The 15801-nt window shown below is 44.9% G+C and overlaps 2 protein-coding genes across 2 annotated transcripts in view; one reads left to right on the top strand and one right to left on the bottom strand.

Annotated features, from left to right (window-relative positions):
• The window catches only part of LOC144610162 (gamma-glutamyl hydrolase), a 23764-nt gene extending 12951 nt beyond the window's left edge, over window positions 1-10813 (bottom strand). The window contains exons 1-4 of the mRNA XM_078428712.1: window positions 10135-10813; window positions 5254-5365; window positions 4119-4169; window positions 125-209 (exon numbers count right to left, since the gene is read on the bottom strand). Of these exons, the coding sequence (XP_078284838.1) occupies window positions 125-209; window positions 4119-4169; window positions 5254-5365; window positions 10135-10240 (354 nt within the window). The 5' untranslated portion in view covers window positions 10241-10813. The remainder of the gene's footprint in view (window positions 1-124; window positions 210-4118; window positions 4170-5253; window positions 5366-10134) is intronic.
• Window positions 10376-15801, top strand: part of LOC144610161 (inositol 1,4,5-trisphosphate receptor-interacting protein-like) — a 20115-nt gene continuing 14689 nt past the window's right edge. The window contains exon 1 of the mRNA XM_078428711.1: window positions 10376-10572. The gene's annotated coding sequence lies outside the window, so the exon portion shown is untranslated. The remainder of the gene's footprint in view (window positions 10573-15801) is intronic.

Here is a 15801-nt window from a genome sequence, read left to right as displayed (position 1 = left end):
CAATAATTAACTTTGCATTCTTGGGCAATACGCAAGATAAAATTTAACTAGCAAAATGGTAGGTGAATCCTGTCTTGTCTGTAGACAACTTGGATTTAGAACAAATGTATGATGCAAAACCTACCTTTAATGCAAGGTCGTAGAATATTTTTGCAGCTTTAGCAAAACTGGATGTTGTAATGTTCACTGCTCCACCAGGGAACAGGATACTGGGGAGAGAACACACACACATATATATATATATATATATATATGGCTAATGGAAGATTTGGGCAGCATTGTGTACATTTTTATTTTTTTGGCCCCTTAACATTTTAACCCCTTCATTCCTTAAAGAAATATGGTTCACACCATTGATTAGAAACTCTTACAGAATTATTTATTCGGATGCCAGCAAGGTTCAGTTGGGAATCCCACAACTCTTCAATCAGACGTTTGTGGGGTCAAATTCTGCATCAGAGATCCAGTACATTTGTGGCTGACAGTTCAGTGTCGTACCGAGGGATACTAAATCAAGGCCTTATCTATTGCCTTAGATCCTGCAATACAATGCAATTCTGGAGAGCAGCAGGAGATTTCTCCAGGTGTCCTATCCAATAAATATCAAAGAAAATTACAGCAGATAATATGATCATAGTCTCATTTAGTAAACTTCTCTGTAAACAAATTAGTAACTACGTTGAACTGATAATTAGGGCACGTAACTCAATGTAGACAATAATTCAAATTTTGAATGCTTTCCTCCACAAAGCATCTGTGGTGATAGGAGGAATGAGGAAAAAGGTGACTGGAATAGGAGGGTTGAGGAGCAAGGGGAGAAGAGGTGCTGGTGGATTTGAAGAAAAAGCAGGATGGATATAATTGCACTGGAGAGGGCAGAGAGGAGATTGACCAGGTTATTAAAGGGACAGAGCATTTCAGTTATGAGGATAGTTTATAAAGGGTCTTGGGGAGGAGGAGGCTAAGGAGGAGGACAACATTAAGATGAGTGTGGATAAGACAGATCATAGGAAACTTTTCCCCCATGTCAGAGGTATCTAAAACTGGAGGGCATTGGTTTTAGATAGGGATAAGAATTTGAGATGGTACGCAAGGAAGAATCTAGGAGAGTGGTGGAATCTGGAACAGTGGAGAAGTGGGGTAGTACCACTCCCTGGGTAGTGGAGACTGGAATTCTTGCAACATTTAATAAGTATACAGAAAAGCATTTCAATCACCAAGGCATGGAGACCTTGGTACAAATAGTGTTAAAAGGAATTAGTATTGCCGGGCATTTAATGGTCGCTGTGGACTGAAGGACTGTTTCTGTGCTGCATGATTCAATATAAACTCAGGATTTTAAATACACCACAAAGAATTAGCAGGTTTATTGCCCTTCAGTTGTGCCTTTCCATAATTTTGGTTTACAATTGAATACCATCTATTTCCTTGGTGCACTGGCACTGGTGTGACTCAAATCTTTCAGTAGTCATGCAACATGGAAACAGGCCATTCAGCCCAACTCTTCCACGTCAATCGGGATACCCCATATAACCTAGCCCATTCATCTGTGTTTGACCCATATCCCTATAACACCCTATTCGCCTTACAGCGAATGCAGCGCCGGAGACTCAGGTTCGATCCTGACTACGGGCGCCGTCTGTACGGAGTTTGTACGTTCTCCCCATGACCTGCGTGGGTTTTCTCCGAGATCTTCGGTTTCCTCCCACACTCCAAAGACATACAGGTATGTAGGTTAATTGACTGGGTAAATGTAAAAAAAAACAACAAAATTGTCCCTAGTATGTGTAGGATAGTGTTAATGTGCGGGGATCGCTGGGCGGCGCGGACTTTGGTGGGCCGAAGGGCCTGTTTCCGCGCTGTATCTCTAAATCTAAATCTAAAAAACCTTTCCATCTATGCACCTGTCCAAATTTCTTTTAAATGTTGTTACTGCACTTGTCTCAACCCATTCCTCTGGCATCTCGTTCCATATTCATACCTCTCTCTGTGTGAGAAAGTTTCCTCTTAAATTTTAATTACATCTTTCCTTGCTCTCCTTAAACCTATGCCTTCTAGTTCTTTCGCACACAATCCTGGGAAAAAAAGCTGTGTGCATTGACCTCATCTATTCCCTTCATGTTTTTATTCACCTCTCTAAATTCATTCTTCAGTCTGCTGCTCTCCAAGGAATAAAATCCTAGTCTGTATAACAAAGAACTGATGCTGGTTTCACCAAAAATAGATACAAAATGCTGGAGTAACTCAGCGGGTCAGGCAGCATCTCTGGAGAAAAGGAATAGGTAATGTTTCAGGTCGAGACTGTTCATCAGACTGCATATTCTGCCTATTCCTAGTCTGCCTGTTACTCAGTCCATCGACTCCTGGCAACATCAATAGACAATAGACAATAGGTGCAGGAGTAGGTCATTCGGCCCTTTGAGCCAGCACCACCATTCAATGTGATCATGGCTGATCATTCTCAATCAGTACCCCGTTCCTGCCTTCTCCCCATACCCCCTGACTCCGATATCCTTCAGAGCTCTATCTCGCTCTCTCTTGAATGCATTCAGAGAATTGGCCTCCACTGCCTTCTGAGGCAGAGAATTCCACAGATTTACAACTCTCTGACTGAAAAAGTTATTCCTCATCTCCGTTCTAAATGGCCTACCCCTTATTCTTAAACTGTGGCCCCTGGTTCTGGACTCCCCCAACATTGGGAACATGTTTCCTGCCTCTAACGTGTCCAACCCCTTAATAATCTTATACGTTTCGATAAGGTCCCTTCTCATCCTTCTAAATTCCAATGTATACAAGCCTAGTCGCTCCAGTCTTTCAACATATGACAGTCAGTCCTGCCATTCCGGGAATTAACCCAGTAAACCTACGCTGCACGCCCTCAACAGCAAGAATATCTTTCCTCAAATTTGGAGACCAAAACTGCACACAATACTCCAGGTGCGGTCTCACTAGGGCCCTGTACAACTGCAGAAGGACCTCTTTGCTCCTCATCATGATCATCCTCATCAATCCTTTATGTTCTTTTCAGTCCAAAAGCATCTTTCCTATAGTTGGGTGACCAAATCTAAACACAATATTCCAACCGTGGCCTCATGTTGTATGACTACAACTGCACCATAACGTCTCAACATTTATACTCAATACCCTTATTAATGAAAAGTAGTAAGGGGACTGAGTATTCACATTCTTCACCACCCTATCCACCTATGACATCACTTTCAAGGAATCATGTACTTGTAATCATATGTAGGAAGGAACTGCAGATGCTGGTTTATACCAAAGATCGACACAAAGTACTGGAGTAACTCAGCAGATCAGGCAGCAGCTGTGTTCCTCTGTTCTACAGCACTCCCCAGCGCCGTTCTGTTCACTGTGAAAGACCTACCCTGGTTTGACTTCCCAAATGCAACATTTCTTTTCTACTTCCCAGCAGATCCCACTGCAATTCTTGATAACCTTCTTCAATGTCTACGATACCATGCATTTTAATGTTGTTTGCAAACTTACTAACCACGTCATGTACATTCTCATCCAAATTGTTAATATAGACGACAAACAACAATGGACTCAGCACTGACCCTTGAAGCACCAGGGGCTTCCATGCTGATAAACAACCTTCCACCTTCACCCTTTCCATTTTACCATAAAGCCAATTATTTATCCAATTAGTTAGCTCTCTCTGGATCCCATGTGATCTAACATTCCAGTGTAGACACAAAATGCTGGAGTAACTCAGCGGGGCAGGCAGCATCTCGGGAGAGAAGGAATGGGTGACGTTTCAGGTCGAGACCCTTCTTCAGACTGATGTCAAGGGAGGGAGCGGGACATGGATAGGATGCAGCAGGAGACAGGAAGACAGTGGGAGAACTGGGAAGGGGGAGGGAAAGAGAGGGACAGAGGAACTATCTGGAGTGAACTAACATTCCAGTGTAATCTACCATGCTGAATCTTATTAAAGGCCTTGCTGGAGTTCATATAGATTACATCTCATGCCCAGTCCTCCTTGGTTACCTCTTCAAAAAACAGAATCAACTTCGGAGAATCTGCTGGTTAAATCTCATAGTGAGATTTTTCCTGTTTCACTAATTTTATAGGGGTTATGTTATTCATTTACTTACCCATTGATTGAATAGAATATCCTTTCATATTTGGCCCGTGTCAAATTCAGCCTGCATTCAAAACAATTATTTAAAGTCCATTGTTATTCACATGTTTTCCATTCATTCCAACAGCATTCCACGTGTTTGATTTTCTGTATTGAAAACCTCCAAGTATTTTATTAATTATTCAACTGGATTGTTTCCCTCTTACCCCCAGCAATTTTCTCCCTTAATCCTTAAAGTACATATTCTTGGTGGCATCAAATTCCACACACGAGACAGCTTCTGACCGCTCGAGTGGTTCTACCGAAAAGGAAAGAAGTAAATTGCATGCAGAGGGTGGATTTCATGATCTTGGGATTTCCTAAACTGCTCACAGCATTTGAAGTAAATACTTTCCGAATTATCGACATGGTTGTAATGTAAGGAAATCGGATCAACTTACCCTCTAATTAGCTTCAGGGCCTTCAGGCAACCTGACCTTGGCTTGAACCAAGAAAATAGATACTTAGAAATAGTAAAATGTTAACCATGTTCATACGTTAAAAAAAGGTGCTAGTCAAAGAAAATTATAACTGCTCTTTTGCTGGGATGGTGTTTCTAATCGGTGGGTAAGCATCCAATTCAGTCCTAGTTGCAGAGTTTAGCTGGTGGAAGAATATTGAAGAGTATTTATTCACAAAATGCTGGAGTAACTCAGCAGGTCAGGCAGCATCTCGGGAGAGAAGGAATGGGTGACGTTTCGGGTCGAGACCCTTCTTCAGACTGATGTCAGGGGGGCTGGACAAAGGAAGGATATAGGTGGAGACAGGAAGATAGAGGGAGATCTGTGAAGGAGGAGGGGAAGGGAGGGACAGAGGAACTATCTAAAGTTGGAGAAGTCGATGTTCATACCACTGGGCTGCATTCATTCCTCTGTCCCTCCCTTCCCCTCCTCCTTCCCAGATCTCTCTCTATCTTCCTGTCTCCACCTATATCCTTCCTTTGTCCCGCCCCCCTGACATCAGTCTGAAGAAGGGTCTTGACCCGAAACGTCACCCATTCCTTCTCTCCTGAGATGCTGCCTGACCTGCTGAGTTACTCCAGCATTTTGTATAAATACCTTCGATTTGTACCAGCATCTGCAGTTATTTTTTTAAACATTGAGGAGTACCTGATTGGCACCACTCTGCTGCCAGCCGACTCCAGATACTTCACATAAGGAGCAGCAATGTAACTCTTCCCATGCTGAAGATCAGGATCATCCGATTCCTGTGCCAATATCCCTATGGGAACACAAATATTGATCAAACTTAAGGGTTAGTAAATACTATCAAGGAAGGTAAATATGCAGGGTCATTTAAATGTATCTTTCAAACATTCCCTCCTTACTTCAAGGTTTTAATTCTGCATGTCAGAGCTGTAAAAGCAGTGCTTTGTCATTACTGAACATAAAAGAATATCTACGGAGGATGATCCTGGAACTATTTCTATTTACTGCACAAAAAACTGGTATGTGCAGTCCATTTGAACCCGCTGGAAACACCACTATTAAGAAATATGGGAAATTGTGAAAGGCTGCTTCCCTCGTGGGATCTAGCTCATGTGTAGGCAGATGAGTCGCATATCTAAGGCGTCATGTTATCATATCATATCATATATATACAGCCGGAAACAGGCCTTTTCGGCCCTCCAAGTCCGTGCCGCCCAGTGATCCCCGTACATTAACACTATCCTACACCCACTAGGGACAATTTGTTTTACATTTACCCAGCCAATTAACCTACATACCTGTACGTCTTTGGAGTGTGGGAGGAAACCGAAGATCTCGGAGTAAACCCACGCAGGTCACGGGGAGAACGTACAAACTCCTTACAGTGCAGCACCCGTAGTCAGGATCGAACCTGAGTCTCCGGCGCTGCATTCGCTGTAAAGCAGCAACTCTACCGCTGCGCTACCGTGCCGCCCAGACATTGTAGGGCCTGTTTATGTGTTGTTCTTTTCTATATACTACAAGAGGATGTAGCCAAGCTAGCAGGATGGGTTTGAATGGTCAATTGCCATTTTTGAGAAAGGAGTGTGTTTTTCAAAACGCAGCCCTTTTGTGTCCAGTAACAGTAAGATCTTTGACTGCAATTCTTCTCCACGGATCCTTTGCAGTGGCTGCACATGAGCTCCAGATGCATCCTACCACGCACTCCTGCAGCCTGCAATGTGCCGGTCGGCAGCATTAACATGCAGACAAGTCTTTCCAATGGAAAGAGATAAGATATACATGCATTTGGTAAGTCAGGGATTGATTCTGGGGCAGTCAGCATGGTTTTGTGTGTGGGAGATCGTGTCCCACAAATTTGGTTGAGTTTTTTGAAGAAGGAACCCAAAAAATAGATGATAGACATAGTTTACATGGACTTGAGCAAGGCCTTTGGCAAGGCTCCACAAGGCAGGCTGCTCTGAAAGGTTAGATCGCAGAGGATCCAGAGAGAAGTAGCTAACTGGATATCGTGTTGACTTCATGGCAGAAGGCAGGGTGATGGTGGAAGGCTGTTTCTCAGACTGGAAGCCGGTGACTAGTGATGGGCGTCAGGGAGCCCTGTTGGACCTATTGCTGCTTGTGGTTTCAATAATTGATTTAGCTGAGAATGTACAAGGCATGATTAGTAAGTTTGTAGATGACATCTTGAGCAGATGGGCAAGTGGGCCCAGAAATGGCAAATGAAGTTTAATTCAGAGAAGTTTGAGGTGTTGCATGTTGGGAAGTAAACCAGGGCAGGACCTTCACAATGAATGGTAGTCCCCTGAGGAATGTTATAGAGCAGAGAGATCAAAGAGCCGATGGACATAATTTCTTAAAAATGGTGTCACGGGTAGTGACAAAGACTTTAGGTGGCCATCATCAGTCAGGGAATGTATAGAGGTTGGGATGTTATATTACTAGTTGTAAAAAGGCACTGTTGAGGCTACATCCAGTGTATGGGTTTGATCACCCTGCTATAGGAAAGATGCCATTAAAATGGAAAGAGTGCAGAGAAGATTTTGAGGATGTTGCCAGGACTTGAGGGCCTGAGCTATTGGGAAATGTTGTGCAGGTTAGGACTTTATCCCATGGAGTGCAGGAGGACGAGGGGTGATATTATAGAGGAACATAAAATCATGTGGAATAGATAGAGAGAACGCACAGAGTCGTTTTTATAGGGTAGGCTGATCAAGATCCAGAGATCTTGATCTGGTACTCAGGTGAGAGGGGGATGAATAGGAAACTAAGGGGCAACTTTTCAACCAGAGGGTTTCTGGAATAAGCTGCCAGATGAAGTAGTTGAGGCAAGTAAGACTAAGGCAGAGAGAGATAAGGCAAAATATTTTCTGTCAGTCATTTGTCTTTGTCATCCTCTTTCCAGTTTCTCACCCCCATAAATTTGTGTCATCAGCAAACATTGTTCCTCTTCTTTCTTCTTCCGTGTCCATCATCTATGTTGCAAATGTTGACATCACTGTCATCGTCTGTTCTGAAAAGGACTCAAGCTTTCGGAGGCAATCAGTGGGAGCAATCTCTTGTTGCAATAGATGATGGTGGTAGCAGAATTAGCTCAGGACACTTCCAGTTTCCAGCCCCACGATGTGAACGCTTCTGCTATGGGGCCAGCAAACTTTATTAACTTCGCCACATCCGTTAATAGGATGGCATCCTTAGTTTATTTAAAGGCGTCCTTTGATTAACCCTACTGCATTTCCAGAAAATCCATTTCACACATATAATATTTCATCATTTCATTTTTTTAATTGAGATAAATTGAAACGTTTTTAACAAACTCAGAAATTCAACAAGTGAGAAATGTGACCGCATTTTGGTCACAGGAGGTAAAGCATCTAAAACGGAGATGAGGAAGAACTTTTTCAGTCAGAGAGTGGTGAAGGTGTGGAATTCTCTGCCTCAGAAGGCAGTGGAGGCCAGTTCGTTGGATGCTTTGAAGAGAGAGCTGGATAGAGCTCTTAAGGATAGCGGAGTGAGGGGGTATGGGGAGAAGGCAGGAACGGGGTACTGATTGAGAGTGATCAGCCATGATCGCATTGAATGGCGGTGCTGGCTCGAAGGGCTGAATGGCCTACTCCTGCACCTATTGTCTATTGTCTATAAAACCTTTAGCCGTTCAGGCAGTCTCAACATTCTAGTAACGGTGGAGTGTACAAGCAACATAGCACAGTTAGGGATCTCTGTGAAAACCGACCCTGTCTCTGTGGATGACATCTCTGAGGTTCTGTACGATGAGGAAGATGAAGGAGGCCAATGATGGATACGTACAAAAATGGGAACAAACTCATTGCCGAATATTGCTGTTTCTTCAGAGTTGATGGGCTCATATCCTGGAACTCCCTACCCAGTAACATAATGGACATAATACTGGAGCAGTTCAGAATGGCTCACTGCCACCTCTGAAGGGCCAATAGCGATGGATAATAAGTGCTGACCTGTCAGCGACTCCCATGTCCCGTAAATTAAAAAATCCAAATGCAACAATATTCATACTATTCTTACATCGAAATGAAGAAATTAGGAGCAGACCACTTGGTTTTTCGTGGTTGCTTCACCATTGGGTACTCCTGGCTGATCACACAAATTTAAATTCCTGTTCCTGTTTTCTTCCCATATCACTTCAACCATTATTACTAAATCTAACTCCTTTCTGAATACATTTAATGATTTGGCCTCGATTGCCTTCAGTGGTTCAGAATTCGACAGCTTTACCACTCCTTGCGTGAGAAATGTATCCTCAGTTCAGTGACCTACTTGTGATTGCTAGTTCTGGACATCCCCATTTTATGTGCTAATATCTCAGTTCTACATTTCAGTTCTGCAATCCATGATTATGTCCATAATCTTCTTGTTCCACAATCCCTGGGGGCAAAGGATAACTTGCTTCTCGTTTATCTTTTCGAATGTAATAAAAATATTTTCGTTTAATTGAGCAGTTCACTCAGTTAGATGAACTGCTTTAACCACGACGACCCTCTGATAGGCAAGCCAATCCTTGTCCAGTTAACACCCAACAAAGTCCTTCCTAGTTTGTCAGTTTGGCCCATTACTTAAGTTTGTCCTGATGTTTTGGGAAGAAAATGAAATCAAATTAGCGAGTCTACTGATCCTAGGGCACTATTACTTAGAATAAGATGTGTAGTTCATTGCACAGGTGCAAAGGGAGCAGAAAATAAATTGAATCACACAACTTAAAAATGGAGGTTTGCTGGCAGCATTAACCCCCATTAGCTCTATCCACCCATTACTTGTCAGGTTTTGTTTCACCACTACCTCTCTTCCAGATATTCACTTCTACTACACATCTGGAGTATTGTGTGCAGTTTTGGTCTCCTAATTTGAGGAAGGACGTCCTTGCCATTGAGGCAGTGCAGCGTAGGTTCACAAGGTTAATCCCTAGGATGGAGGGACTGTCATATGAGGAAAGATTGGAAAGACTACGCTTGTATTCACTGGAGTTTAGAAGGATGAGAGGGAATCTTATAGAGACATATAAAATTATAAAAGGACTGGACAAGCTAGATGTAGGAAAAAAATTCCCAATGTTGGGCGAGTCCAGAACCAGGGGCCACAGGGGTCTTAGAATAAAGTGGAGGCCATTTAAAACTGAGGTGAGAAGTAACTTTTTCACCCAGAGAGTTGTGAATTTGTGGAATTCTCTGCCACAGAGGGCAATGGAGGCCAAATCACTGGATGAATTTAAAAGAGAGTTAGATAGAGCTCTAGGGGCTAGTGGAATCAAGGGATGTGGGGAGAAGGCAGGCACGGGTTACTGATTGTGGATGATCAGCCATGATCACGGTGAATTGCGGTGCTGGAAGGGCCAAATGGCCTCCTCTTGCACCTATTTTCTATGTTTCTATGTTTCTGAAGGAGGGTCCCGAACGGAAAAGTCCTCCCATTCATGTTCTCCAGAGATGCTGAGTTACTCCAGCACTTTAATTTTTGTTGTTGTTGTAAATCAGCATCTGAATTGCACTGGCAGAGTTATCCCTCTGGTCCGCCCAAGTGGCTGGTACTTACCGATGATGGGTCTGTGGTTGGTCTGCAGCGTCCCGAGTCCGGTGAGAGGGCTGCAGGCGAACAGTGGAAGGAGAAGGTGAAGGAGCAAAGCTGCCGTCTGAGCCATAGTTCTGTTCGTGCAACGTCAGGGAGGATCTGCATCGGCAGCGGCGAAGCCCGTGGACTTTCCGCCTGAGTGTGGGGGAGTCGCCGGTGACTGTCAGAGGGGCAGCTGAGGGGAGGGGAGGGGAGGGGACAACCAGGCGCTCCTGCAGGCGGGGAGATGTCCGAGATTGCCCAGCCCCTTCACTGCCAGTAGCGTCACAGCGGGCGTCGCTCCCAGCTCCCAGCTCACTGTACACGGCAGCGCCGACCGCGCCCCAACACAGGCTCAACCTCAACCTCAACCTCCACCTCCACCTCAGCCTCCACTGCGGCTTCAGGGCCACAAGCGACCAGGTAAGAGACGGTGCCTTCCCGGCCTGGTGGTCGCCCGACCGGCTCACAGCGCCCCTGGACGCGGCATCAAGCCTAATTCAGACCACTTTACAGACTTTACAGCCCTCCCTCCCCTGGTTTAGCGTCTCTTCCACTCAAAGTTTCAAACTCTGTTGCCTTCTCAGACTCAGTCACCACCTCTCCAGCGTGTATTTTTTTTTTAATATCAGTCCTCTCAACCTTTGCCCCATCTCTTCAAGTCCAACAAAACCGAGCTCCGGTCAATTTCTCACCCGGAAGATTTTCTTTATTTTTTACTCCACTGGAAGATTGACTGATATTCGATTGTAGCAGCAATTTGAATCCATTGCATTGCCATTGTGCATTCTAGTGGTCACTTCGTGAAGTGTCTTGTAACGTTCCTTTCAAGGCACCTCGAGTCAAATCGAGGCATTGTCATCTTTTAAAAACTGTGTAAGAAAATAACTGCAGATGCTGGTACAAATCGAAGGTATTTATTCACAAAATGCTGGAGTAACTCAGCAGGTCAGGCAGCAATCTCAGGAGAGAAGGAATGGGTGACGTTTCGGGTCGAGACCCTTCTTCAAACTGAAACGTCACCCATTCCTTCTCTCCTGAGATTGCTGCCTGACCTGCTGAGTTACTCCAGCATTTTGTGTTTTAAAAACTGTGGCGATTTACACGTCTAGTAAAAACTTGCTGGCGTCGCAGGCACACAGACGCAGACACACACAAAAAAGTTATATATACATTTATACATGACAGTTTACGTAAAAAAAGATAGGAAAAAAAGGAAAAAAAGCATTTAAAAAAAGGCATAAGTGCAAAACACAATTAGAAAAAAAAGTACCTCATCGTTGATGTCGTTTAACATGTACATCATGTTATATCATTAAGGTAGAATAGGGTTGTGCAGGTTGGTTGTAGGAGAAAGTAACTGTTCCTGAATCTGGTGGTGTGGGACTTCAGGCTTCTGTTCATAAGATTATAAGATCATTAGTGACAGGAGCAGAAATAGGTCATTCGCAACATCAAGTCTGCTCTGCCATTCAGTCATGGCTGATCTATCTCTCCCTCCTAGCCCTATTCTCCTGCCTTCTCTCCATAACCTCTGACTCCCGTACTAATCAAGAATCTATCACTGCCTTAAAGATTTTCATTGACATTGCGTCCACAGCCTTCTGTGGCAAATAGTTCCAGATTCATCGCCCTCTGTCTCACTAAATTCCTCATCTCCTTCCTGAAAGAACGTCTTTTAATTCTGAGGCTGTGACCTCTGGTCCTAGACTGACCCACTAGTGGAAACATCCTCTCCACATCCACTCTATCCAAGCCTTTCACTATTCTGTACATTTCAATGAGGTCCGTCCTCATTCTTTGAAACTCCAGCGATGAAAGGCCAAGTGCCGTCAAATGCTCATCATATGTTTACCTACTCATTCCTGGGATCATTCTTGTAAACCTCCTCAGGACCCTCTCCAGAGCCAGCACATCCTCCCTCAGATATGCTGCCCAAAATTGCTCACAATATTCCAAATGCGGCCTGACCAGCGCCTTATAGAGCCTCAGCATTACATCCCTGTTGTTGTATACAAGCCCTCTCAAAATAAATGCCAGCATTGCATTAGCTTTCTTTACTAGCTGTTCATAGCAATAGTCCAATAGTAGCAGTGAGAACAGGGGATGGCCCAGAGGGTGGGTGTCCTTGATAGATGTGCCCTCTTGAGTTAGTGCATCATTTTGATACTTTTGACAGTGGGACTGGCTGCGCTTGTGGGCCAGGCTGAGTCCATCACTCTCCTCCGCCTAGCAGAGCTGGTCCTCACCCTCAACAACTTCTCCTTTGACTCCTCCCACTTCCTCCAAACCCCAGGCGTAGCTATGGGCACTTGCATGGGCCCTAGCTACGCCTGCCTCTTTGTCGGGTACGTCGAACAATCCCTGTTCCAGACGTACACTGGCCCCATCCCCGAACTTTACCTCCGCTACATTGATGACTGCATTGGTGCTACCTCTTGTACCCATGCAGAACTCACTGACTTCATAAATTTCACCACTAATTTCCCTCCCACTCTTAAAGATACTTGGACCATATCTGACATCTCCCTACCATTTCTGGACCTCACCATCTGCATCACAGGAGACAGACTAGTGACCGACATCTACTACAAACCCACTGACTCCTACAGCTATCTGGACTACACTTCTTCCCACCCTGTCTCCTGCAAAAAGTCTGTCCCCTACTCCCAATTCCTCCGTCTATGCCGCATCTGCGCCCGGGATGAGGTGTTTCACACTAGGGCATCAGAGATGTCCTCATTCTTTAGGAAACGGGGCTTCCCCTCTTCCATTATAGATGAGGCTCTCACTAGGGCCTCCTCTATATCCCGCAGCTCCGCTCTTGCTCCCCCTCCCCTCCATTCATAACAAGGACAGAGTCCCCCTTGTCCTCACCTTCCACCCCATCAGCCAACGTATCCAACAAATCATCCTCCAACATTTCCGTCACCTCCAACGGGATCCCACTACTGGCCACATCTTCCCATCTCCACCCCTTTCTGCGTTCCACAATGACCATTCCCTCCATAACTCCCTGGTCCACTCATCCCTTCCTACCCAAACCACCCCCTCCCCAGGCACTTTCCCCAGCAACCGCAGGAGATGCAACACCTGTCCCTTTACCTCCCCCATCGACTCCATCCAAGGACCCAAACAGTCTTTCCAGATGAGGCACAGGTTCACCTGCACCTCCTCCAACCTGATCTATTGTATCCGCTGTTCCAGATGTCAACTTCTTTACATCGGCGAAACCAAACGGAGGCTCAGCGATCGTTTCGCTCAACACCTTCGCTCAGTCGGCCTTAACCAACCTGATCTCCCGGTGGCTGAGCACCTCAGCTCCCCCTCCCACTCCCAGTCTGACCTTTCTGTCATGGGCCTCCTCCAGTGTCATAGTGAGGCCCACCGCAAATTGGAGGAACAGCACCTCATATTTCACTTGGGCAGCTTACAGCCCAGCGGTATGAACATTGACTTCTCTAACTTTAGATCGTTCCTCTGTCCCTCTCTTCCCCCCCTCCCCCTTCCCAGTTCTCCCACTGACTTCCTGTCTCCACCTATATCCTTTCTTTGTCCCGCCCCCCCCCCCCCCCCCGACATCAGTCTGAAGAAGGGATTCGACCCGAAACGTCACCCATTCCTTCTCTCCAGAGATGCTGCCTGACCCGCTGAGTTACTCCAGCATTTTGTGTCTACCTATTGGGTATACTGTATGTTGGGAGATCATGTTGCAGTTATATAGGGCGTTTGTGAGGCTGCATTTAGAGTATAGTGTTCAGTTCTGGGCTCCTTGTTATAGGAAATATGTTCTAAAGCTAGAAATGGTACAGAGAAGATTTACGAGGATGTATCCAGGACTTGAAGGTCTGAGCTACAGGGAGAGGTTGAGTATTTTGTGATAGCATTCTAGTACATTAGTGCATGATGCAACCAGTCAGAATACTTTCTACAGTGCATCTGTAGAAGTTTGTTAAAGTATTCAGTGACAAGTTGAAACCCTTTATTTCGAAGAAAATAGAAGCACTGGCATGTCTTTTTCGTGATAACATCAAAAAACTGGGCTCCGAACAAGTTATCCGAGATGTTCTTGCTCAGGATTATGAAGCTGCTAAATCTCTCCTGGGCCAATCCAACAATGAAAATATTCAAAGATAGACACAAAAACTGGGTCAGACAGCATCTCTGGAGAAAAGGAATAGGTGACGTTTTGGGTCGAAACCCTTCTTCAGGCTGTGAGCCAGGGAAAAGGCAAACGAGAGATATAGACGGTGATATAGAGAGATGTAGAACAAATGAATGAAAGATATGCAAAAAAGTAACAATGGTAAAGGAAGCATCTCTGGAGAAAGTGGATAGGTGACGTTTTGGGTCGGGACCCTTCTAAACACTGATTCTAGGGGGGGACGAAATAGAAGCAAGAAAAGACCAGGATGACATCAGGCAGGGTGGTTCTGATAGGCCGATTGTTAGCTGGTGGGCGGTGTGATCCCAAGAGAGGTACATTGTGAATTGTGGAACTGGTTAACCGACTTAGAAACATAGAAAATTAGATGCAGGAGTAGGCCATTAGGCCCTTGGAGCCAGCACCGTCATTCATAAGGGATAGTTAATGATCCCAGAATTAACAGGAAAGAAAGCTCACAAAGGGAGAGAGTATGGCCAAGTGTAATAGGGATCGATGTGAAGGGTGAGATGAGTAAGGAATTAAAAATATTGTATATGAATGCGCAAAGTACAGGAAGTAAAGTAGATGAGCTTGAGGCTCAGTTAGAGGTTGATAGACATGTCATTGTGGGGATTACAGAGACGTGGCTGCAGGAGGATCGGGCCTGGGAACTTAATATTCAGGGTTATACATCCTATAGAAAGGACAGGCAGGTGGGCAGAGGTGGTGGGGTAGCTCTGCTGGTGAGGGATGAAATTCAGTCCCTTGCGGGGGAAGACTTAGGGACTGATGAAGTAGAGTCACTGTGGATTGAGTTGAGGAATTGTAAAGGCAAGAAGACAATAATTGGTGTTATCTACAGACAACCAAATAGTAGCCCGGATGTAGGGTGTAAGTTGCAGCAGGAGTTAAAGCTGGCATGTAACAAAGGTAATGCCACTGTGGTGATGGGCGATTTCAATTTGCAGGTAGACTGGGAAAATCAGGTTGGTTCTAGACCTCAAGAAGGAGAGTGCCTCCGAGATGGATTCTTAGAGCAGCTTGTAATGAAGCCTACCAGAGAAAAGGCAATTCTGGATTTAGTGTTGTCCAATGAACCAGATTTGATAAGAGAACTCGAGGTAAAGGAACCGCTTGGAGGTAGTGATCATAATATGATTAGTTGTAATCTGCAATTTGAGAAGAAGAAGGTTAAATCAGAAGTGTCAGTGTTGCAGTTGAACAAAGGGGACTATGAAGGCATGAGAGAGGAGCTGGCCAGGGTAGACTGGAAAGGGATCCTAGCAGGAATGACGGTGGAACAGCAATGGCAGGAATTTCTGGGCATAATCCGGAAGACGCAAGATAATTTCATTACAAAAAGAAAGAAAGATTCTAAGGGGAGAAGGAGGCAACCGTGGCTGACAAGGGAAGTTAGGGATGGAACAAAACTAAAAGAAAAGATGTATAACACAACAAAGAGCAGCCGGAAGCCAGAGGATTGGGAAACGTTCATAGGACAACAG

Source organism: Rhinoraja longicauda, chromosome 36, assembly GCF_053455715.1.
Source record: "Rhinoraja longicauda isolate Sanriku21f chromosome 36, sRhiLon1.1, whole genome shotgun sequence".
Taxonomy (NCBI): domain Eukaryota; kingdom Metazoa; phylum Chordata; class Chondrichthyes; order Rajiformes; family Arhynchobatidae; genus Rhinoraja; species Rhinoraja longicauda.
The sequence above is the reverse complement of the archived record's forward strand: the minus strand, read 5'-3'. Positions and strand labels throughout refer to the sequence as shown.